This window comes from Oncorhynchus masou, chromosome 24 (genome assembly GCF_036934945.1).
Source record: "Oncorhynchus masou masou isolate Uvic2021 chromosome 24, UVic_Omas_1.1, whole genome shotgun sequence".
Taxonomy (NCBI): Eukaryota; Metazoa; Chordata; class Actinopteri; order Salmoniformes; family Salmonidae; genus Oncorhynchus; species Oncorhynchus masou.
Window position 1 is genome coordinate 91,002,445 of NC_088235.1, and position 26,516 is coordinate 91,028,960.

Genomic DNA, 26,516 nt, shown 5'->3' on the forward strand with positions numbered 1-26,516 from the left:
TCAGTTTGTATGATGGCAATTTGCATATACTCCAGAATGTTATGAAGAGTGATCAGATGAATTGCAATTAATTGCAAAGTCCTTCTTTGCCATGCAAATGAACTGAATCCCCCAAAAAAACATTTCCACTGCATTTCAGCCCTGTCACAAAAAGACCAGCTGTCAGTGATTCTCTCGTTAACACAGGTGTGAGTGTTGACAAGGACAAGGCTGGAGATCACTCTGTCATGCTGATTGAGTTCGAATAACAGACTGGAAGCTTCAAAAGGAGGGTGGTGCTTGGAATCATTGTTCTTCCTCTGTCAACCATGGTTACCTGCAAGGAAACATGTGCCTTCATCATTGCTTTGCACAAAAAGGGCTTCACAGGCAAGGATATTGCTGCCGGTAATATTGCACCTAAATCAACCATTTATCGGATCATCAAGAACTTCAAGGAGAGCGGTTCAATTGTTGTGAAGAAGGCTTCAGGGCGCCCAATAAAGTCCAGCAAGCACCAGGACCGTCTCCTAAAGTTGATTCAGCTGTGGGATCGGGGCACCACCAGCATAGAGCTTGCTCAGGAATGGCAGCAGGCAGGTGTGAGTGCATCTGCACGCACAGTGAGGCAAAGACTTTTGGAGGATGGCCTGGTGTCAAGAAGGGCAGCAAAGAAGCTACTTCTCTCCAGGAAAAACATCAGGGACAGACTGATATTCTGCGAAAAGTACAGGGATTGGACTGCTGAGGACTGGGGTAAAGTCATTTTCTCTGATGAATTCCCTTTCCAATTGTTTGGGGCATCCGGAAAAAAGCTTGTCCTGAGAAGACCAGGTGAGCGCTACCATCAGTCGTGTCATGCCAACAGTAAAGCATCCTGAGACCATTCATGTTTGGGGTTGCTTCTCAGCCAAGGGAGTGAGTTCACTCACAATTTTGCCTAAGAACACAGCCATGAATAAAGAATGGTACCAACACATCCTCCGAGTGAAGCTTCTCCCAACCATCCAGGAACAGTTTGGTGACGAACAATGCATTTTCCAGCATGATGGAGCACCTTGCCATAAGGCAAAAGTGATAACGAAGTGGCTCGGGGAACAAAACGTTGAAATTTTGGGTCCATGGCCAGGAAACTCCCCAGACCTTAATCCCATTGAGAACTTGTGGTCAAACCTTGAGAGGCAGGTGGACAAACAAAACCCCACAAATTCTGACAAACTCCAAGCATTGGTTATGTAACAATGGGCTGCCATCAGTCAGGGTGTGGCCCAGAAGTTAATTGACAGCATGCCAGGGCGGATTGCAGAGGTCTTGGAAAAAGAAGAGTCAACACTGCAAATATTGACTCTTTGCATCAACTTCATGTAGTTGTCAATAAAAGCCTTTGGCACTTATGAAATGCTTGTAATTATACTTCAGTATTCCATAGTAACATCTGACAAAAATATCTAAAGACACCGAAGCAGCAAACTTTGTGGAAATTAATATTTGTGTCATTCTCAATTTATGGCCACGACTGTAGACTAGACCACACCTATCTATGTGGGCAAAGTTCAATTTAGTCCATTCTTCTTCTGTGGGGTTTATCAGTGGTTGGCATCCAACGTTATGGTGCATTACCACGACCTACTGTATTGGAGTGTGGGCCAGAGACGGAGAAACTAAATCCTACCTGCCGACTCCGTTGCTCTTAAAGAAGATAACAAAATATTTGACACTATATCTGATGATGTTGTTCTCAACATACTCTTTAAACTAATTTCCTGTATCCCCTTCTTCCTCATACTAGATCTCAGCCTCTATCTTTCCCTCTGATACTGCCCACACTGTATCAAATCACACTTTCCTGTTGGATGCTTTCTTATCACAATTAAGGTCTTATTCAACTGACTGTGTCCCACCCTTAATCTTGTAAAAAATAGCCTCTTCTGTCCCTTGCCGTCCTCCCCAAATTTCTCTGTACTTGAAATAAAAGCCTGCCCTTAGTATCTCTTCCACTGCTCCTTCCATCTCCGCACCATCACTGTCCATGTCAGGCTTTTTGCCTCTGCCTTGCTCGTTGAAACTACAACATCAACATCCCCACTACTAAGTGCTTGTTTAGCCAGTACATCAACTTCCTTGTTCCCCTCCACATGGGCTGGGGTCCAAGTAAATGTTATCCGTAATACCCATCTGTCTAATTCTGCCATGAGTTTGTAGCACCTCAAGCAGGTCTTGTCTGCTACGTGACCTAAAGGATTGGAGACTCATCAACACTGCACATGGATCAGAGCAAATAACTACTCTGTCTGGCTTGACTTCCTCCACCCACTGCAAGGCCAACAGTATGGCCATCAGCTCTGCTGTATATACAGCCAGATGATCTGTAATAGGTTTATTTATTTATTAAAAGTAATGGGGTGATTGTAGTGTAATCAATCGGGTGACGTAACTGGGGAGGAAATCAAATTTTATTTGTCACATGCGCCGAATACAACAGGTACAACCTTACTGTGAAATGCTTACTTATAAGCCCTTAATTAACCAGCAACACAGTTTTAAGAAAATAGAGTTAAGAAAATATTGACTAAATAAATAAAAAAAGTAACAAGGCTATATGCAGGGGGTACCAAGTCAGGTTTTTTTTCTCCTTTATATAGCTAGGCAAGTCAGTTAAGAACAAATTATTATTTACAATGACAGCCTACCCTGGATAACACTGGGCCAATTTTGCCCTGCGGGACTCCCAATCACAGCCGGATGTGGTACAGCCTGGAATCGAACCAGGGACTGCCTCTTGCACTGAGATGCAGTGCCTTAGACCTCTGCACCACTTGGGAAAAAAGGGGTACAGGTTAGTTGAGGTAATTTGTACATGTCGGTAGGGGTATATTGACTATGCATAGATAATACACAGCAAGTAGCAGCAGTGTATAAACAAGGGAAGTGGGGGTTTGCCAATGCATATAGTCCGGGTAGCCATTTGATTAATTGTTCAGCAGTCTTATGACTTGGGGGTAGAAGGTGTTAAGGAGCCTTTTGGACCTAGACTTGGTGCTGCTCCGGTACTGCTTGCCATACAGTAGCAGAGAGAACAGTCTATGACTTGGGTGACTGGAGTTTTTGACAATATTTTGGGCCTGACACCGCCTAGTATTTAGGTCCTGGATGGCAGGAAGTTTGGTCCCAGTGATGTACTGGGCTGTAAGCACTACCCTCTGTAGCTCCTTACGGTCTGGTGCCGAGCAGTTGCCATACCAGGTGGTGATGCAACCGGTCAGGATGCTCTCAATAGTGCATCTGCAGAGCTTTTTCGGGATCTGGGGACGCATGCCAAGTCTTTTCAGTCTCCTGGGGGGAAAAGGCGTTGGAGTGCACTCTTCATAACTTTTTTGGTATGTTTGGACCATGATAATTTGTTTGTGATGTGGACAACAAGGAACTTGAAAGTCTCGTTCGGGAACTCTTTTCCTGTCGTCCATGATCATCTCCTTTGTCTTGCTCACGTTGAGGGAGAGGTTGTTGTCCTGGCACCATACTGCCAGGTCTCTAACCTCCTCCCTATAGGCTGTCTCATCATTGTCGATGATCCTACATGTCGTCAGCAAACTTAATGATGGTGTTGGAGTCGTGGGTAAACAGGGAGTAGAGGAGGGGACTAATGTATTGTTGTTATTCGGCTGGAGACATAGCTGTGCAAACCTGCTACATACAGTAAGTATATTTTTTAAATTTTAATTCTCACTGTTATGAAAAATAAGTACCATATGTTTTCGAAAACCGTATAGCAAGCAATGATTATTGAAACGAGCGTCGGGGATTGGAGTTCACATGGTCCCACCGGTAAGCAGTGCTTCCAGGTGAGAATCGTTGGGATAAGGCAGAATGCCTTAATGCCTTGGGTTCTGGAGAGCAAAGTAAAACTGAAATCTAGACCTTTGATAAGCAACGTGTTAGCAGAAATGAGCTGATACTTAGCAGCAGTTAGCTGAAACTACCATACTTTCCTTGTACTGTATTTTAGCTCACACAATACTTTCCATTCAGTACAGTGTGTGGCATTATCGATACTGTAAACCCGAGCTTGTTTACGTGCTCGTTACCGATGTTTCACGTGATGACGTAGCCGAGCCTTGCCTGTTGGTCTTTCATAGTTGGCGACGGGAACAGCGAAAATGGCCTCAACCCTGCCTGTGTGTATGAATATTTGGAGAAGATGACGACGATGAGCCCAATAACTTATTTGAACACCAAAGTGTCTTCAGTAAACACCTAAATATTGCTTAGAGTGACTAACATATCGTGACCACCAGTGAAAAAGAGGAAACAAAAGACCACACAGCAGCGGCATTTTTATTTTGCGTTGCTGGTGGTGGCGCTAACCAACGTTAGCTATGGAGGATATCAACTCAAACATCAACGCGGACTTAGAAGTGCGGAAACTACAGGACTTGGTAAAGAAACTCGAACAACAAAACGAGCAGCTCCGTAGTCGGTCTTCGTCTGGAGCAGTGTCAGGGAACCATAGACCCCATAGTGCAGGATACGACTCTCGCTTATCAGCCGCCTCAGCGGCGGGGCTGGCCGGCTTCCCTGGGGTGGGGTTCGGCGGAACTGGCTATGGAGGGCTTTTGGAAAACTCCCGTTGTTTGAGTCCCAGACTGTCATATGATGGCATCAGTTTCAGGAGAGCATATGAGGGCGAGGGGGCATCGGCTGCCACCTCTTTCACTGGCACGAATTCCTATTTTACTGACGCAGGGGAAACACTGGGTTTTATGGATGAAGGGGAAACTTCTATATTGGATGAAGTAGAAATCCTCGATCTCGAAGACATGGATTGTCTTAACGAAGATCAAGACAGCTGGTGAGTGATACAACACGATTACACCATCTGTAATTCAAGTAGTTTAAGGGCTGTGCCAGAACACAACAGCACGCCCTAATGCATTTGGCAACCAGTGTACCTGTGCGCCCATATATGTGACACCTCAAAAGCCGAGCGCAGCTGTTCCAGACATTAGCTGTCTACGATGACAACCGCCTGGGAGGTAAATCATTCTCGCTGAAATTACTGCATAGGAATGTACCGCATGGTCATGTTCTCAATATAATAATAGCCGGCCACAGACACTGAGGTCATAACACACTGCAGACAGATTGTCTGTCGTTCATTGTTGATTAGTGAGTGAGTGAGGGGTGGTGGTTTGAATGAAAACCAAATGGAAAGGGGATCACATGTGTGAACTGTCAAACCACCCCCTGCACTTGTCACGTTACATACTCTCAATGATATATTAGTGGAACTTGGCATTCATTGTTCTGTGGTTGTTGCTCATGTGCTTTAATTAATCACAGCCCTTTATTATTAGGCCTTAATCATAACATTTCATTTTAACTGTCTTATTTATTGTCAAATTATCACCCACAAAAACTAGTAGTCATCCGTTAAGTCGACAGTATATAGTGTCTTCAGCATATGGGAAGTTCAGTTCATATGTTGGCCAGTTGCACTATTTTGGTGACATGTTAGACAACTGTCATGGTAGTGGGAAGAGAGCAGTGTGCACAGTGAAATTGAAAGTTGTTTACCCAGCCAAAGCCTATGGGGAAAGTGCAAGAGCCACAACCATGGTTACCTCCTTTGTTAGAAGGATTTCCGATTTCCACACCAGCCATAATTGTATGAAAAGAGATTGAGAGAAAGTAATTGCCCCTATGTGATTATGACAATGTTATAGTATCCAAATTGTTTTGAGAGCCAGGCCCAGCCACAGTTTCAACCACCACACTGAATGTCAGGATCATGTATTGTTTATTGTGCATTTGTGGGTTATAGGGTAAGGGCCTTACACAGATTCACTTTTAGAAGTGTAGCCTAATCCTTGAAATTCGAGATGTTTGATTGGATTTGTGAGGCTGCACAAATCTCACTGCTGATCCCAACTCGAGGAAATCCCTCAAACGGTTTTAGAGAGTTACAGGGACATGAGACCTCACTGTAGAGCTGATGTGAAATAAGCCCAGTTTATAAATGAGATTTGTTTTGTTTGAGTTTGAGTTTTGTTATTAGAGCCATAGTAAGCTTTAGCCTATAATGAGGACAGTCAGTGCCCAGCTCTCTCCTCCTCTCATTCTCTGAGAGATAGGCCCTTGTCTGCCATGGTACGGTTTCAGGAATGTTATTTATTGGCATATAAGGGGCATCTTGATGATAATGGGTTGTGCTTTAGGTCAAGGATCAGAGGAGTCCAGCTATAAAAAGGATAGTCACTAATGATGGCCAGACTGTCTGGATCAGTAGAGACTGCTGAGGGGAGGATGGCTCATAATAATGTCTGGAATGGAGGGAATGGAATGGTATCAAACACATGAAAACAATGTATTTAATACCATTCCATTTATTCCTTTCCAGCCATTATTATGAGCCATTCATTCCAACCCTCAGCAGCCTCCACTGGTCTGGATAGTAATCGTGAATGGACCCTGTTAACCCCTAAACACATGATCAGTGAATGCTATGTGAATGCATTGGTACAGAAACGTCTTCTACTACAGTTCAAGAAACTATATTTTCTATATTTGGATGAGGAAGAAAGACCTAGAAGTTTACTATGGCCTCTCTGTACCAGTTCCCTATTGCCCCACTAACCCAATCCCCACACACACACACCTCTCCTCTGGCTGGTGATTAACACAAACACAGGATTACCCATAATACTACTAACTGAGGACTTGCCAGTCCTGGTCATAGACTGACTCCCATAATCCCGGAATTAGCATCAGACTGGATTTGCAATGGTTTAACAACTGCACAGCACCATCCTGCTTTTAGGGTTTGATTCTAAAATACAGTTAGGATGATCCATCCATGCACGTCTACAGGATAATTAGGCTTATACGCACTATGTAAAAGCATAGCCATGTGGATCCACAGCATTATTTAGGCCTAATGACTAGAGTAGGCCCAATAGGTCTATAAATCTGTCTGAACTTTGATTCTTTAAATGTTATGGTGAAAACCTCTGTGGCATACTTTTAGTTGCCTAAAGAATGTACAAAATATGTTGACTAGGCCTACATCTTTCTAATAGTAGGCCTTGGTGTTTGTGTCCAGTAGTTATCTGAGTGCTTTTCTCTGTGGCTGAGACAGAGCTCACAGTTGCTGACTCAGATTCCTCTTCCTGGTAGAAGCACTTTCTCTGTCAAAGTATAAGGCCTAAGTATCAGCCATAGCAGCTGTGATGCGATATAGGCCTAAGCAGGTTCTAACACTCACCAAACCTGTATCATCAACCATCATGTATTAGATAAGAGGATGTCTTGTATTTTTTGTGTGATGTCCATTGATGTGTGTGTGTGTGTTAAATTAATGTGTTGTGTTCCTTCAGGCTGTATGAGGCAAAGCTCAACAGCCCACTGCAGAAAGCCTTGAGTCCCATTGTGTGGTGTCGCCAGGCTCTGGACAATCCCAGTCCTGACATGGAGTCAGCCAAGCGCTCCCTCATCCACAGACTGGACGTCACCATGTCAGGTACTGTCACCATGCTTCTCTACTCTCTTCTCCTTCCTCTCCCCTCTCTTCTTCTCTCTCTATCTCGTCTTTTCCACACAATCATACACACATCTAGGACAAATATGCGTTTGTTTTGTTGTAGGCATATGTGCTGTATGAAAGTGTTTTCTGCATTATCATGGCCTATATGAGTGTGTCTTTCTGTTTCCCTCTGCGTATTATGAGATTATTTATTTAACCTTTTATTTAACTAGGCAAGTCAGTTAATAACACCTTTTTATTTACGATGACGGCATACCCCGGCCAAACCCTTAAACGGACGACCCTGGGCCAATTGTGCGCCACCCTATGGGATAATAATAGACAATCCCTTCAACCAGGATACCAAGACGCCAAATCCTCCCGGCTAAAGTAAGATGGGTTACATTTTTGGAGGTATGCTCATGTAACACCCATATTGTATTGAGCAACATTTTGCTGAAGATCACTATCCCTAAACCTGTGTGTTCTGAGTAATGATCACTGATCAGGTGGCAATAGTAGTTACGCAACACCTAAGGCTGGCATAAATATTGTATTCAACTTCATATTCAAGTAGATATAGTTTACCCAATAGCAGGTTTCCAATTTTACATGATGTGGGTAAAGTTGATAATCATTGTATGAGCAGAACAGCACTGTCGCGAGGAGAAGCTTAATTTCCAAAAATTGTCAGCAGTCACAGGGGGGGTCACAGGGGTCACCAAAACTGTATTGTATTCATTATGTTCTAGTTAATTTACAAAGATGCATTACAAGCTAAAAAAAATATTTAACTAAAATTACAGTTATGACAAATAATCATTACTCTCAATTCCATAATCGTTACAGCCCTAACAACACTCCAGTCACATACCCCTAGGCGGATGGACAGACAGCATCCTCATGGGGTATCTGTCCTGTCATCCAGAGTCAACACCCGAACAGTTCCCCTCACATCCCTTCCTGTGGATTTATGTGCATCGTACACTGAAGTTACATTCAGACTATATCAGAAGAGACTCTGGGGCTCTGGTGGGTGACAACATACTAAATGGGTATTACTATTCACAGAAGTAATGGCGGAAGGGGGAGAATCGGTGGTGGTGATATCATCATACTAGGTTAGGAGAGGATTATGTCATCCATAAAATATGGACATGACCTAATTCTTCAGTCACTGCCGTGCTCCCCATCTCTACCTCACTCTTAAGGACAAAGGGAAGTTCTACAGATCAACTGGTTGATACATTATTATTTAGATGTGCGTTAACCGGCAGAAAACAGTAGTGCAGGCTATAGGGCTGCACCTAGGGGTTCCGGAAGTGGATTCTCAATCCTTGTAACTCATGGTGATATTACTGCTGAGATTGCAAAACTATTTGTACGTTGAAGTAGTTTCCATTAGTTATGTATGTTTCAACCTCTGTGTTGAGAAATCGTGTTTTTACCGTCAGTTTCTGTTTCAAAGAGCACCACAACCTACACTAACCATGTATCTTGCGGTCTTTGTTGTCCAATCACAGAGCAGATACAAGTCACATGATGTGCCGCAAGGCTCAACTTCTCCGCTGTTTTGGTGCCCTGGCTACCATGCTGCAAACAGCGTGAAGCAAACCCGTGCACATGAGCAGATATTGTGTGAGAGCCAATTCTTGCACCAAACTCATCTCAACCTCTGCAGTGCTGCTCGTCGCAATGTTTTTTACCTTTAACAAGGGTTCACCCACCTGGTGACTGGGTTCTATCTGCCTATACCTGAGGGAAGAAGAGGTAGACAGCTGTCAGACATGGCTGCACGTCAACCACATGACAAGCCGAGCGGGCCTAGGTGTGTACTATGCATCTTGTGTGGTTGTACTGTTTGTGGGCTCCTCAGTGACACCCTTTATGGCTGCTGGCTCCTTTCTACCACACCCCTCTCTCTTTACCATGGCGTCGTGTGAGGATTGTGTTTGTTCTGGTGAAGGAATTTTACAGAGCAGGGCATCGTGTCTGGCTCATGACTAATGTAATACACCGGTTGGTCGTAGATTTGGACCACATCATACGATTATATTCAATGCTTTCTGGAAAATCCTTTCAGAGGTTTGAGCCTTCAATGTCCCTGTGAAATTCTGCAAAACTAGATTCTGGTCATTGTTATAAACATTATACAACTGGAAGCATGGCCCAGAAAGGGACTATACTGCCAGTACCAGACCTGTAATGCTGGGCTATATTCAGAATGTAGCCCATGTAGAACTGTACTTTGAAAACTGTCCACAGATTCCATCCAGTTCTTCTCTACAGCAGAAAGTCAGTCCCTAACCCCAGGCTGATAGCTGGCCTATCCAGCCATGCTCGCCCTAACATGTAGTTACAATTTCAGTACTTAAATTATAATGGATTGGATATCCCCGCCTTCTCTAGGTCATGTTCTTTCATGACCTAGAGTTCACTTGTTAATCTCTCTCCCCTGATTTTTGTTTTTCTTTCTCTCCCTGAGCCACATAATTATGTTGCCTGCTCCTCATGTGAACATTCCAAAATCTTTGAACATTCCAAAATCATGGGCATTAATATGGAGTAAAAAATATATCACTAGCCTCTTTAAACAATGCTACTTAATATAATGTTTACATACCCTACATTACTCATCTCATATGTATATGTATATACTGTACTCTATCATCTACTGCATCTTTATGTAATACATGTATCACTAGCCACTTTAAACTATGCCACTTTGTTTACATACCCTACATTACTAATCTCATATATATATATACTGTACTCTATACCATCTACTCCATCTTGCCTATGCCGTTCTGTACCATCACTCATTCATATATCTTTATGTACATATTTTTTATCCATTTACACTTGTGTGTGTATAAGGTATTCGTTTTGGAGTTGTTAGGTTAGATTACTCGTTGGTTATTACTGCATTGTCAGAACTAGAAGCACAAGCATTTCGCTACCCTCGCATTAACATCTGCTAACCATGTGTATGTGACAAATAAATTAGATTTGATTTTGAGTTCATTCCCCACTTTGCTGCTATAACAGCCTCCACTCTTCTAGGAAGGCTTTCCTCTAGGTGTTGGATCATTGCTGCGGGGACCTACTTCCATTCAGCCACAAGAGCATCAATGAGGTCGGGTCAATGATGTTGGGCGATTAGGCCTCGCTCGCAGTTGCCTTTCCAATTCATCCCAAAGGTGTTCGATGGGGGTGAGGTGGGGGCTCTGTGCAGGCCGGTCAAGTTCTTCCACAACAATCTCGACAAACCATTTCTGTATGGACCTTGCTTTGTGCACAGGAGCATTGTCATGCTGAAACAGGAGGGCCTTCCCCAAACTGTTGCCACAAAGTGTTGGAAGCACAGAATCGTCTATAATGTCATTATATGCTGTAGTGTTAAGATTTCCCTTCACTGGAACTAAGGGACCTAGCCTGAACCATGAAAAACAGCCCCTCCTCCACCAAACTTTACAGTTGGCACTGCTTTCGGGTAGGTAGTGGTCTCCTGGTATCTGCCAAACCCAGATTAGTCCTTTGGACGGTCAGATGGTAAAGCATGCTTCATCACTGCAGAGAACGTGTTTCCACTGCTCGAGCGTCCAAAGGCGGCGAGCTTTACACCACTCCAACCGACGCTTGGCATTGCGCATGGTGATCTTAGTCTTGTGTGCGGTTGCTCGGCCATGGAAACCCATTTCATGGAGCTCTCAACTAACAGTTATTGTGCTGCCGTTGCTTCCAGAGGCAGTTTGGAACATGGTAGTGAGTGTTGCAACTGAGGACAGACGATTTGCGCTACGCACTTCAGCTCTCGGCAGTCCTGTGACCATGTGTGTCCAACCACTTTGCGGCTGAGCCGTTGTTGCTCCTATATGTTTCCACTTCACAATAACAGTTGACCGGGGCAGATGTAGCAGGGCAGAAATTTGACAAACTGACTTGTTGGAAAGGTGGCATCACTATGATGACACATTGAAAGTCACTGAGCTATTCAGTACAGTTTATTCTACCGACAATGTTTCTCTATGGAGATTGCATGGCTGTGTGCTCGATTTCATCAGCAACAGGTGTGGCTGAAATAGCCAAATCCACTAATTTGAATGGTTGTCCACCTACTTTTAGCCATGTAGTGTAGCTATCCCAGTCCGTCTCAAGAACCTTTTCTTTTTCACTTTAAGGAGGCTTCAATGCAAAGTATTGTTTACATTTCCTTTGTCTAGCTTAGCTGTTTAATTAGACCAAACAATCCTTTTTTCTGTTGGTTACAGACTTTATGCTGTCTAAGCTAATTCCACTGGAAACTGGAGGTTCTGCAGTCAAACCATCAGCTGGGAAAGAGCTTGTATTACTGCTAGTCTCTTGGCAAAGATGAATGGAAATAGTGGTTATTAGGGCTGGGACCTCACCATACTTAGGTACCAATTGCTATTCAATGTTCCAAACATGTTACCCACCATGTGTCTATTGCAGAGGGACAAGAGCGAGACATAAAAAAATGTGTTTTGATCAGTCAGGGAAGTGAAAGTGCTGAAAACAAATTGGCTCCCAATTTAAAAAGATGCAGAACAATCTATGAAGGAAAAATAGAGTTTGGGGGCAAGTACAGCCAATAATATTAATACCATTTAAATGTAGATGTTTTTTGCATTGGATATATTTACCATATCATATGGAGACAGAAACATAAACCTTTTACCTTATGATAAGTAGACATAATTACAAATGATTAAATCCTTCCAATAGAAATGTAAAAGTAACTTTAATTAAATGAGTTGACTCTTCACATGGGATGATTTCACTGAACAACAAAAGAAAGGGAATATTTAATGATCCAACGCATCTCCCAAAAACATTTTCAACGTAAAATTATAGTCTAGAAACTAAAGCTTTGGTTGTATTCCACACAGGCTTCCATGTCTTCTCCCTGGACCTTCTTAATATCCTCCTCTTGATCATCAGACTCTGAGGCCTCATCTTCACTGTCACTTTCCAACCTTCTTGAGGATGAGAAAAAGCCTCAGATTTGCCCAGATGGCCACCAATTTTTCAACCCTTGTATTGGTCAGCCTGTTGTGTGCTTTGGTGTGTGTTCCCCCAAACAAGGACCAGTTGCACTCTGAGGCAGCTGATGTTGGTGGGATTTAGAGTATGATGGAGGCAACAGGGGAAAGAGCCTCAGATCCACAAAGTCCCTTCCATCAGGTGGCTGATGAGATATGTTGGCACGACTGCCATATTGCATCTCCATCCCAAAGCCCTTGCTTGGAAGTGTACTTTGCCAGACTGCCAAGAACCTTGCCCTCTTCCAGGCCAAGGTGGCGAGACATGGTGATGATGACACCATAGGCCTTGTTGATCTCTGCACCAGACAGGATACTCTTGCCAGCATACTTGGGGTCCAGCATGTACACTGTGGCGTGTATGGGCATCAGTCATAAGTCTTCACGCTTTTTGATGTATTTCAGAACTGCAGTTTCCTTTGCTTGGAGCAATAGGGAAGTGGGCAGGGCAGTACGGATTTCTTCTCTTACATCTGCAAGCAGAGTCTGAACATCAGACAGGATGGCATTGTCTCCCTCAATCCATGCAATGGCTACTGCAATAGGTTTCAGGCTGCTTACCACTCTCTCCTAAAATACATAATCCAGGAGGATCCTCTTGATGGGGCTGTCCATATCGGCAGACTGTGATATATGGCCATTTTTTTTGGAGACACTCCTTCCCCTCCCCAACGGGTGTTGCTGGGCAGCTTCAATGTGGTACTCTTATTCTTCTCACTTTGCTTGGTGAGGTAGATTGCTGCTATAACTTGATGACCCTTCATATACCTAATCATTTCCTTGGCTCTCTTGTAGAGTGTATCCATTGTTTTCAGTGCCATGATGTCCTTGAGGAGCAGATTCAATGCATGAGCAGCATCGCCAATGGGTGTGATGTGAGGGTAGGACTCCTCCACTTTAGACCAAGCAGCCTTCATGTTCACAGCATTGTTTGTCACCAGTGCAAATACCTTCTGTGGTTCAAGGTCATTGATGACTGCCTTCAGCTCATCTGCAATGTAGAGACTGGTGTGTCTGCTGTCCCTTGTGTCTGTGCTCTTGTAGAATACTGGTTGAGGGGTGGCGATGTAGTTAATTATTCCTTGCCCATAAACATTCGACCACACATCAGAGATCATTGCAATACAGTCTGCCTTCTCTATGATTTGTTTGACCTTCACTTGAACTCTGAACTCTGCATCCAGCAAATGAGTAGATAAAGCATGTCTGGTTGGAGGGGTGTATGCTGGGCAAAGAACATAGCAGTACAATAGTCATTTACAACATTAACAATGTCTACACTGTATTTCGGATCAATTTGATGTTATTTTAATGGACAAAAAACGTGCTTTTCTTTCAAAAACAAGGACATTTCTGACCCCAAGGTTCTGAACGGTAGTGTATGATTTGGCACAGTATTCGCAAATGTACACATCTTTTTCTTCTACATTCGCTGCAGTGAAATGTCTCCACACATCAGATAGTGCCCGTGGCATTTTACTGTAAAGGTTAGGAAATAAATGTGTAAAAAAATAAATATATATATATATATATATATACACACAATTCCATGTGCAGATAAATAGTTAATTAGTTAGATTGAACAACTCCTTTTGTAAGATAAATGTTTTATAATGAAACATGTATGGAAACAGGTGAATTAACACTCCTCACTTAGCAGGGTCAAGTAAGTTAAAACCGACATGGTAGCAAAAACTAACTAGCAGAAATCGTTAACAAGTTAGAAATGATTTAAACACATTTCGGTGTAGGCTACTATTTACTAGTTAACAAATGTCATATAAAATGTATTCACCCCACCCAGTATTGTAATCAAAACTTACCAGAAAGTATGTAGTCCTTGGCTCAGACAGTGTAGTTGTGTGGGCTCAATAACATCTTATTTGTGTGCAAGATCTTGAGAATCAGCTGTACATGTGATGGAAGAGTGCACTGTGCATGCAGAGGGTTGTAATTCCATTGAATTGGGGATAGTTTAACCAAAATATGCCACAAAACCTAGAATTGCCTTACGTGTATCCCACAAAAAAAGCAAACTTTTTTTTTTATTAATTTAAGCAACATACCCGGGCTTAACTTCCCATGGAAAAATTCTGGAAATTTACCGGAAAGTTTGACCCTTTGCAACCCTACTCCTGAAAAGCTTTCCTGCATTTCCTGAACTTCATAGTGTTACGGGATGGTTTTAGCATGGAGGGAGCAAGTGTTAAATGTTGAGTAAGCACCTCTGTATGATAGGTATATAAATGTTAACCATTATTTAGGTTTCTGGGATTATTATAATAATTTTTTTTGCATGGTTTGTTTTAGTACAGTGTTTTAGGACAACAAAATTTTAATTTGTCCCAGTGCTGCAGATCCCTGCTGAGAGGGAGCCAGCAGTCTGACTGTCTGTTACGCCTACTGATTTACTGTTCCATCTAATCACCTCCTAGCCCTTAACTCATTCACCCCTGGCTTGCCTGGCACCATTGGATACATGGGGAACAGCTCTGAATGCACCCTCTGAAACTCTGTCCTTTCCTTGTGGTTTTTAACTGCAGTAATCTCCCCATTGGGACCACCAGAGGTTGACCTCAACAATGTGTTGCCAGGGGTTGTTTTCTGGGTCACAGATGACACAGACCCATGGAGGTGCAACTCAGAGGCTGGTAGCTCACTGTGTTGGATCCCTGTCTGCTCTCTCGGAGTGTGAGGACCTATATCCTGTAGGCCTATAGGTATACTGTTGATCATCCCATAACACAACATATCTCAGCTATAACTAGCTCTGTCAGCACTAGGAGTTTGGACATAATCTGAACCTCAGACACGTCTGGTGAGGTCACTGTTTTAGATATGTTAGACACTTATCATGAGCTTATCTGCGAATCCACAGAGGACAAAGTGATCAAGAAGTGTGTAAGAAGAGTACTTGTGTCCCTGGTTAAGGCCTAAGTGTGCAGGTGGTTCTGTGGTAGTGGCATGTTGTGATCCTAGCATTCCTCAGTGGCTGATCTCTAAGGAAGTGAGTGAGTTGAGTGGACATGTTATTTTGAGAGAGGGTAGGAGAGAGAGGGAGAGAATGTGTTGTTTCATGTGCTCACTGCTCATTGTTTGTCTGTATTGTAAGTGTTTTTAATAACCTGCCCAGGGACTGTGATTGAAAATCAGCCGGCTGGCTAAAACCGGCACTTTTACTGAAACGTTGATCAATGTGCACTGTCCCTGTAACAATAAACTCAAACAGAAAGGAGAGCGAGTTGATAATTAAAGGCTACTTTCCAGTCACCACCCAGCTGTGTAAACGCATCTAGACAGGGGAAGAAGGGAGAGAGAGTGATGAGCAAACGAGTGGCCCTGGAGATTGGAGTGTATGCAGCACTGCGGGCTGAGCCGAGTGGGGCTGCAGTACAACAGTCAACAGTAATGGCTATTGGCTAATGCCTTGTATCTCTGTCAGAGCAGCCAGCCAGCCAGGCCTGGTCTAATGACTCAGCTAAGGGAGGGTCCATGGTGAGCCTGCCTCCATGGGACTGACTAACTGACTGCTTGTATAGAGTCTCTGTGGAGAGCTGGATAGATATCACAGTGCTGCTCTCACTGTGTACTACTGAGTGAATAGACCGTATTGTTAACTCTTTCTCCAGTCCGTCATAAAGACGCCCACGCCTGCCATGTGTTTTAAGTGACTCTAAAATGTGCACCACTGTCAACACACTACAGAGGAGAGGACTCAGAGAGAACTTGTGTGTGACTGTGTACTATGTACTGTGCACATTTAGTGTTTGTCAGTGATTGGTATAATGCAGCTTGTGAGGGGGCAACCGGTAATGCCTGCAATGACTTCCCATATTATCCCAGTGAATGACTGGTTATTACGATGTAGCTTGATGGCTGTACAACAGTCCCTTATGGGATGAAGATATAGGCTTTATCACAGTATGTTTATGGCAATTCTTATTTATGTATTATTTCTATTGTATTTGTGAGACATTCTAATGCACTGTTGGTGCTAGTAACATAAGCATTTTGCTGCACCAGCCATAACACCTGAAAATAGGTGTACATGACCAATAAACATTGACTTGAATTCTCTCCACAGCAAACAAGCGTAGGAGCCTGTATGGATGTTCCTACAGTCCCCAGGTGAACTACGGAAGCCCATACTGCACAAACACAGCTAACAGCCCCTACAGCAGTGGCTTCAACTCCCCCTCATCCACCCCCAGCAGGGTGCCCATCGTCAGACAGCAGCTGATGCCCCCTGTCAACCAGGGTACTGTACACTAGCATATAAAGCCTGTCTTTAACTCTCCTTCCGTGGCCCTCTCTCTTGTTCTTTATGTTAAAACATACACTTTAGTTGACAGCTTGGTTTAGACCTACAGGTGTGTGTGTGTGTGTGTGTGTGTGTGTGTGTGTGTGTGTGTGTTGGACCAGTATGAACACCTAATGTGTGTGTCCCAGCAGCTCACCAGCAGCAGCGTGGTGGCTCAGTAGAGAGAGAAAGGAACCCCCCAGCGGTCAGCCCTCAGTCTTCAATAGACAGTGAGCTGAGCACCTCGGAGATGGACGAGGACTCTGTAGGATCCTCCACCACATACAAGCTCAACGACGTCACTGATGTACAGATCCTGGCTCGCATGCAGGAGGAGAGTATGTACCATCTTCTAACTCTGTCTGTTTGTCTGGGAAAAACATTGACCCACCAGTCAGTGATGCGGTGTATTTATACTGTCTTTCTCAGTACACACTACAAGCGGTGTATGTCTAACCGTCTGTGTGTGTGTTTCCAGGTCTTCGGCAGGACTATGCTGCCACAGCGTCCAGACGGAGCTCTGGTTCGTCCTGCCACTCTCTGAGACGCAGCACCTTCAGTGACCAGGAACTGGACGCCCACAGTCTAGAGGACGATGAGGAGGCTGTACACCCCGCCTTCCACATCCCCTCAAACCGCTTTTCCCCCTCCCCCAGACACTCTCCTCATGCCTCCCCCAGAAACTCTCCCCGCTCCCGTTCCCCTGCACGCTCCCTGGAGTACAGCCACCCCCACAGCCGAGGCTCCCCGCAGCCAATCATCAGCCGGCTGCAGGCACCACGTCACTCCCTGCAAAGCCACACCCCCCAAGACCTGCAGACCAACGTGGTGAAGAACGAAGGTAAGGAGACGCTGGCTCACTACACCTCAGGACTACCTCCTGAGGATTGAGAGACGAGATGGGAAATAGTTTTGTTCATAGTTATCTGAAGGACAAATTATATGATTCAATTATATAGTCTGATTCAAATTAGGACCACTGCTGGTCAAAGGTCATGTGTAATTCTGGGCCAATGTGTAGTTGTTCAGTCCTGTTTTCAGTTTTCCTTTGTTGTGTTGTTTGTAGAAAAGCTGAGGCGGAGTCTTCCTAACCTGACCCGCTCCAACGTGGCACAGCAGGGTCCAGAGCCCGTCAAGAACAGCAGGAGCTTTGAGTCCAACCTGCAAGTGCCAAACGGAGGCTCACCCAGACACCAGGCAGTCAGTCAGTCTGCCAGTGAGTACTACATACACAATGTTTATCATATCGCTTGTTCACTCAGTAATAGCAATCTGAGACATTCTGTCATTTTCATATTATTCTCTCTTGTATATTGACATAACATTTTTGTTTCTCAAGCATATTCAACATCACAAATGTTATGAAAGGAATAATGTGTAGTGTTATAGTTTTGTGATGTAGCTAGTCAGTGTGTGAGTGGGTATACCATACATCCCTCTCAGGCTCCCCCTTATTAAACCTCTATTGCTTTGTACTGTCTTGGCTTTGATGGTTTGGGATTCTCTCTCCTTTTGATTCATTTCACTATTTGAATAATTTCTCCTTCTGTGCATTCTTCTCCTTTTTATCCAAATCAATTTTAATCCAGATTTAAAAGTAGATTATTGTGAGGATTTAGAATGCAGAGAGAACTGAGTAAAAGACTGAATGTTATTTTGATATCGCCACCAACTGAATTCTCATAGTTAAAATCTCTTACTGTCTAATCACACCGACTCATTCAAGGGTTTTTCTTTATTTTGAATGTTTTCTACATTGTAGAATAATGGTGAAGACATCAAAACTATTAAATAACATATGGATTCATGTAGTAACCAAAAGTGTTAAACAAATCAAAATATATTTTATATTTGAGATTCTTCAAAGCAGCCACCCTTTGCCTTGATGACAGCTTGGTACACTCTTGGCATTCTCTCAACCAGCTTCACCTGGAATGCTTTTCCAACAGTCTTGAAGGAGTTCCCACATATGCTGAGCCCTTGTTGGCTGCTTTTACTTCACTCTGCATTCCAACTCATCCCAAACCATCTCAAGTGGGTTGAGGTCGGGTGATTGTGGAGGCCAGGTCATCTGTTGCAGCACTCATCACTCTCATTCTTGGTCAAATAGCCCTTACACAGCCTGGAGGTGTGTTGGGTCATTGTCCTGTTGAAAAACAAATGATATTCCCACTAAGCGCTAGCTAGATGGTTGGCGTATCGCTGCAGAATGCTGTGGTAGCCATGCTGGTTAAGTGTGGCTTTAATTCTAAATAAATCAGACTGTTTCACTGCAAAGCACCATCACACCATCTCCTACTCCATGCTTCATGGTGGGAACCACACATTCGGAGATCATCCATTCACCTACTCTGCATCTAACAAAGACACGGAGGTTGGAATCAAAAATCTCACATTTGGACTCATCAAACCAAAGGACAGATTGTTCTAATGTCCATTGCTCATGTTTCTTGGCCCAAGCAAGTTTCTTATTATTATTGGTGTCCTTTAGTAGTGGTTTCTTTGAAGGAATTTGACCATGAAGGCCTGATTCACAGTCTCCTCTGAACAGTTGATGTTGAGATGTCTGTTACTTGAAGTCTGTGTAATTTCTGAGGCTGGTAACTCTAATGAACTTATCCTCTGCAGCAGAGGTAACTCTGGGTCTTCCTTTCCTATGGCGGTCCTCATGAGCCAGTTTGATCATAGAGCTTGATGTTTTTTTTGCGACTGCACTTGAAGAAACGTTCAAAGTTCTTGAAATTTTCCGGATTGACTGACCTTCATGTCTTAAAGTGATGATGGACTGTCGTTTCTCTTTGCTTATTTGAGCTGTTCTTGCCATAATATGGACTAGATCTTTTACCAAATAGGTCTATCTTCTGTATACCACCCCTACCTTGTCACAACACAACTGATTGGCTCAAATGCATTAAGAAGGAAAGAAATTCCACCAATTAACTTTTAATAAGGCACACATGCTAATTGAAATGCATTCCAGGTGACTACCTCATGATGCTGGTTGAGAGAATGCCAAGAGTGTGCAAAGCTGTCATCAAGGCAAAGGGTGGCTATTTGAAGAAACTCAAATATAAAATATATTTTGATTTGTTTAACACTTTTTTGGTTACTACATGATTCCATTTGTGTCATTTCATAGTTTGTCTTCACTATTATTCTACAATGTAGAAAATGGTAAAAAATAAAGAAAAACTCTTGAATGAGTGGGTATGTCCAAACTTTTGACTTGTACTATATGTGCAATATACATATGTTCTGTACTATCCTGTACTATATCACTGTTGTATTGTTTCGCTCTTGACACTGGCTGATAATAGGGGTCGTCTCCTTTACCTTTCAGGGCTTCTTCTGGTTGTGGTGTGCATTGACATCACTATCCCTGCCTCTCTCTATCTGACTGCAGAGCATGTGCTGCCCCTCTCTTTCTGCCGAGGCACTGGCTGTGGTTTGGCCTAGTGTTGGCCCAGCTTGACTTCAGTACTTTACCCCTGGCAATCTCTCTGGACTGTGAATGTCTGGCTGCAGCACCCCCTAGTGTTTCAGGCTGCTATTATACCTTTGCCTGAAAATGATACTCACTAAGCCAGGCTTGGCTGATTTTTTACAATGGCTGACCTGCCTCACTGACACACCCCTCCTTCCTCTTCGGCTGCCTGGCTCAACTCTAATCTCCTTTCCCTGGTCCAGTAACCATAACAGTACAGTAGGTCAGAGAAAGGGCTGACTCTCTCTCCCCAACTGTCATCTCCATTTCTCCCAGTAGCCCAGCACTCCTCCACTCCACTCCACTCCCGGTACTCGACTCCCCCTCGCTCCTCCCAAACAGGAATTCCCCCTCGATCCTTACAGTCCCCGAAACCCAAACAGCACCTCCAAAGCCCTTCTTCTCTGCGAGGTAAAAGCCTGCCAGTGCCTGGGATCATTCACCTTACGAGTTAAAGTTCCTACATACTCACACATCCTCAGTAATACACACGACCACATTCTTTACCAAACGTAAAGCATTTTGTGTTTTACTGTGACTGGTTGGCTGTGTGCCTGCCTGTGTGACATACCTGCATGCACTCAACCAAATATAAAGTGCCAGAAAAAAGTAATTGTTTTCTAGGATGGTCAGGGTAGGCAGCTTCTGGTTGGGAGTGTGGTCTTGAAAGTTTGAGTGTCTCCATGGTGTTGCTGGGTCTTGTCTGGAACAGAACTCTTATCTCCCCGACTGGTGATGGGGAGAACCTGCTGAGAAACCCTGTGGTTCTGGAATGGCTTTGGGCTCACAGACCTCAAGGCTGTTTCAGATAATATCAGTTTCTGACCACACTGCAGTCACTCCTCCTGAACTCTTCGTGGTAATGGTTGCGGATTGGTTTGTAGTAGTAGCTAGTTAGTATGTGATGTACTGTTATTGGAAAGTATAGGCTCTAGAAGACTTCTTAGTCCAGAGATCTTTTTCCATCCATGTCATCTATTACACTTTCTCCTGCTGTTCTGAATGAAGTCAAATCTCTCCTATCTTCATCTTTGTTTAGTCCATCTTTCCTGTTGCTTTGGAGAAGAAGGTGATTTCAGTGAGTATTCACTGATCATGCTCCCAACTTTTATATATTGTGTTTGTGGTTTCATGGTGTGTTAATGTTGTGGTATTATCTGTGCCCTCCCTATTGCTGGAGGGCATGTGTGCCTCATCCATCCTACACATCAACTATTATAGTGGTTCTTTGTAGTCTGTGTAAATACTTAATACAAGGCCTCTTATCTTCATTCATTGTTTCCTTTTCCTTGGTTTCATGGGTCTTGTAATTTAATGCAAAATTCCGTTATCAAATTATTTAAAGAATTATTCTGAATACATATTAGGTAATAGTCTTCATGTTATTTCTCATACGTGCCTCTGATCATTGTTGTTAATTGCTCAGTGGTGAAACACTGAGAATGATGTAGATCTCTGTTGTGTGTATAGTGAAGTGTCATCCTCTATTCCATCTGTTCATAATATAGTGTACTGTACTGACCCGTCTCTTGTTTGTCCAGTCCCTTCTCCCAGTAAGCTGCGAACCCCGGCCACCCCGTCTCCCCTGGCCCTGAGGCAACCTGTGAAGGCCACGTCTACCCCTGGCTCTGGAGCCTCCACCCCCACACGCTCCCTGGGCCCAGCACGCAGCGGCCTGCCCCGGCCCAGTGCAGGAGGGGGGGGGGGAGGCAGCATCCCCGTGCCTCGCAGCAAACTGGCCCAGCCAGTACGCAGGTAGGTACACACATTACAAACAGCTTCAAGGCATGTATAGTTGTCAGTTGATTGCAGGTGTATCAGACCTTTTTAGTCTTGCATAATGCCTCACAGAACTAATCTGTTTCTCTGGTTCTTCTCTTCCTCAGGTCTCTACCTGCCCCTCGAACCTACAATGGTGGACGGGAAGGAGATAACTGGAGGGAGGGTTGCTACTGAGGCTGGCCTGGTCAGCAGGGGGCACTGTGTGGCCCTCTGATCAGCACAGAGGCAGACCAACATTACAATGCGGCACTTTATCAACCAAGATTACTTTTACCATGAATTAAGGAATAAACTATAACAAAGACAAAGTCAAATTCGTCTTTCGTCTTACTATCATGAGGAACATGATCTGAACAGCTGAAGCAGCATGGCGTGTGTCTGTGTGGAGAGGATCTGAAGGGGCCAGGCAGGGCTGGGAAGCAGAAGCCTAGAGAGAATGCCAAAGAAACCAGCTGAGCTCCAGCATCCCGGTGTCACCAGAGGGCACTCTCATCTGCCTCAGTGTGTCTGTTCAGCAATCAGTCAATAAGTCTTCACAAAATGCTTCTCTCCATCTATTTTTTCACCTCCCTCAGGTTGAAGTGTTTGTACAAATTTCTCTTTTTGCAGTCTGTTCTCAACAGATGCCTTTGTCAGAGATCTCTATGACGATGCTGTGCAGGCAAAATGTTCCCTTAAATGTTAAAGAATTGTGAACATTTTACGAAGTTTTGTCAAATCATAGTTTTTTCCTCTTGTGAATGAACTAGAATGTATTGAAATGTTTGACATTATTTATTCAAATCATTATTTAAAGAGTTCATTTTCCAAATATCCATATTCAGTATTTGTTTTCTATTGATTTGAATATATAAAAAAAATATATAAAAAAATATAAACCTCTACTGCAAAGCTAATTCTCCAAAGTATTTTTTAGATGGTTTCATAACAGGACATTTGAGTGTTGATGTTTTTATGTTGATAACACGGGTGACTGGTAGAAACAGGCCAAAGCCCCATCCCAGACCTAATCATAACTATGGTTTTAACCTGTATCGACTATCACATCTGTTTCAGGGCTGGCTAGTGATGTTGAGCTGCGCCAGTCAATGGCAGTAGTCACAATCTCAATCCAGATCTACTTCTGGTTTGGTTAGTTAATTCTATTGCTTTCCACCATTAGATTAATATGCCATTGCAACATCCAGACAATATAGTCAGAGATATGTAATCCCAGTAAAATATATAAAATCCAACCCTTGTAGCCATGAGACCTGAGCATGCAGCAAAGGCTTGATGTAGCTCATTTAAAACCTGCAACAATATTGTCAGTGTATGTTATGTCAAGATGGAATAAATGATCCTAATATCTTAAAATTATAATGGAAAAGTTCAATAGGTTAGTGGCCATTGCCACTTGTGCTTTAAAATAAATCAGGAGTGCTGAGATTCATAGGGATGGTATTAGTGTGCCAGAAATTAATGAACTAGTGCCTATTACTTTCAAGTTTAACTTTATTTTGAATGTGCTTTTTATCTGTTCATTTATCCTCACGTGCCAGTGTCATGGTTTGCCAATATCATTTGTCTTTGTATTTCTGCTTGATTTTGTTTGGGCTAATATACTTTTAATTTTGTTATTGTATCAACAATACATTTATACTTGCTTTTGGAAAAAGTATATGCGCCTTGATATTTATAACTAATTACTCTCATTCTTTAAATGAAACTATTTAAGAGCGAGGTGCCTCTGTATGTCAAGGTTTGGATTTAGTGGAACGCTTGGGCTATTTTTGCGAATACATCCCACACCATTTTGTGTGATTTGTTTTTTCATAATGATTTTTTTTAATCCACCTACATGACATTCAGTTTCCCTGTGTAAACTCACATTTCAAGTAAAAAAAAGTTGAACTGTTCTTGTCTATTGTGTCATGACGAATAGGGCCATTTCATTCAAACTCTTGTCAATTCAGGGCATTCATTGAAATGCAATCCATAAAAAGAAAGACTGGAGCTTTACTGGCAACGTTCCAGGTCATCCATAGTGTTTCAGTTCATTTCCTGCTCCTGGCGGATCCTGCATTGATGTACCATATCAATATATGCGTAAAAGATGCTGCTTTCTCATTGATGTGTGATTTATCAGCTGTTGTGGCAACAAATAATCCATTATCCCCCCTCAAGGCATCTCGTTGTTTTACCGATCCATTAGGCTTGGGGGAAAAGTGCTCCTGTCTGGGTTTTAGGGATTGATTTGGCCAGGAAAGATGGTCTTCTCCAACCTGGAAAGCTGTCATTTAGGGCCCGATTCAGATGTACGCCTTTCTTAAGCATGTCTCAGTAGTTGGTATTCAGACTTAGCTTATGCATGTGCTTTGCAGGTGTGGTTCCCTTGGAGTTTACCATGTCTGGAAATTAATTAACCATTTTCTGTATTCGGAGTTCACTCAAACATTTTAAGCGTTGTTTTACTATTGACAGTTACAGCTGATTTCAGGATTGTATCTCAATTTGCTCTCCTTAAAGATGTGATTTATTTCAATCTCTGAATTGTTTAATCAAACTTTTCACTGCCAGGGCATAAAAACTACAATCCATCTCCTGAAATAGTCTAGTTGGGCGAGCATGCGCACTAGGCTCGAGCTTTTTCCCTGGCTCAACTAGCTGGCAAGCTGGAGTATGCTAATTTTCATCCTCCTCACCACTCTATTCAATTTTTTTTGCTTACAAAGCTTGTTACACACCTTGCATAAGGTATGTCTGAATACCAAGTACTGAGAAGTGCATAAGAAACACATACATTACCTAAGTCTGAATCGGGGTCTAAATGATAGCTTTCCCAGTTGGAGAGGACAATCACAGACAGAAGGGATAACCCAGTCATGTCACATGGGCTATAAAGCTGAAGCATCCATTAGAACGTTCTGACCTCCAAATATGGTAGTGAGAGGGTGGAACTAGGTGAAACTGGGCCAACATTCTGCCAATTTTCTCATCGATGAAACATTGATCTCAAATGTTTCTGTTCCCAAATCTGGAATGTTACGAACACAGGGCTCAGTGCTAGAGGTGTCATTACAGACCCTGGTTTGATTCCAGGCTGCGTCACATCCGGCCGTGATTGGGAGTCCCATAGGGCGGCGTACACCGTCGTCCGGGGTAGGCCGTCATTGTAAATAATAATTTGTTCTTCACTGACTTGCCTAGTTAAATTAATAAAATAAAATGCACTAGGTTTTATAGACTTGATGTTTTTCCAAAGTGTTTTTGTATTGTTACAGAATGCAAGGTCAAATTGAGTTTGTGCACACGCGCACTTCCCAGAGGAGGTGTTCGCTAGAGGAAATATGCAAATACACACTACAACGCACCAATAGAATCTCGCTAGCTCGTGCTTGGCTTTGCCCACCTCATTGCTTGTTCTGCCCACTATGCTTAATTTGCGGCCATTGTAAAGGAAACAGATGAACTATCTTGGGTTTGTTCAAAATATCTTTGGGACCATCCAGAGTCCATCAAAGAACAGGAAGTTACCAAAACAGAGAAGATGAAAATCTGGTTTATGGTGATGGCTTTATGGGATAACTAGCAACTTGTAAACAATTACCCATTTCTATAATTGAGTACTATTTTAATAGTAACGTTAAATAATGCACATTATATATGACTGCTGCCTCCCGTTTTAAGTTTATTGTGATGTAATGACATGTGTTTTTGATGATAGTTGTTAGGTGGAGGTCGCTAGCTACAAAAGCTATCTTCAACCTAGTCTAACTTTTAGCTAGTTAGCTGCTCTGCAGTGCAAGCTAGCTAGACTTGCAATAAAGTTAGAGAAACAAGTGGAGGAAAAAGTAACTAAACAAAACATTTTATCACCTGAAACAATATATTAATCCTGTCTCGAATGAAAAGGTCATTTTGCAATCTCCCAAAATAAATGTGATCTCTGACAAGAGACAGGCTCTCCATCTTGCATTACAAACACTACACTTGTCGGTTCAGTAGCTGGGCAAGACTCCGTGAATATGACGTATGGCGCAATGAAATACACCACGAGTGGTGCAGAGGTCTAAGGCACTGCATCTCAGTGCTAGAGGTGTCACTACAGACCCTGTTTTGATTCCAGGCTGTATCACAACCGGCCGTGATTGGGAGTCCCATAGGGCGGCGCACAATTGGCCCAGCGTTGTCCGGGTTAGGGTTTGGCCGGGGTAGGCCGTCATTCTAAATAAGAATTTATATCCATTTTCATTTCAAAGAGGGCTGATTACCTCCAGGTATACATCACTATACACTGAACAAAAATATAAGTGCAACATGCAACATTTTTCTAAGATTTTACTGAGTTACATTTCATATGGAAATCAGTCCATTTAAATACATTCCTTAGCCTCTAATATATGAATT

At 43.1% G+C, this 26,516-nt stretch overlaps 1 protein-coding gene across 5 annotated transcripts; it reads left to right on the forward strand.

Annotated features, from left to right (window-relative positions):
* Positions 1–4,114: 4,114 nt before the first annotated feature.
* Positions 4,115–25,353, forward strand: LOC135512997 (SLAIN motif-containing protein 2-like). 5 transcript variants are annotated; one of them, XM_064935592.1, is made up of 10 exons: positions 4,115–4,828; positions 7,353–7,495; positions 16,646–16,819; positions 17,014–17,199; positions 17,340–17,702; positions 17,928–18,077; positions 20,622–20,756; positions 21,385–21,423; positions 21,887–22,100; positions 22,232–25,353. In XM_064935592.1, the coding sequence occupies exons 1-10, from the start codon at positions 4,356–4,358 to the stop codon at positions 22,299–22,301; spliced, it is 1,947 nt and encodes a 648-aa protein (XP_064791664.1). In that variant the 5' UTR covers positions 4,115–4,355; the 3' UTR covers positions 22,302–25,353. The 5 variants fall into 5 exon arrangements, with proteins under 5 accessions (XP_064791664.1, XP_064791665.1, XP_064791666.1 ...); XM_064935593.1 differs by having other exon boundaries at positions 20,625–20,756; XM_064935594.1 differs by lacking the exon at positions 21,385–21,423.
* Positions 25,354–26,516: the final 1,163 nt, after the last annotated feature.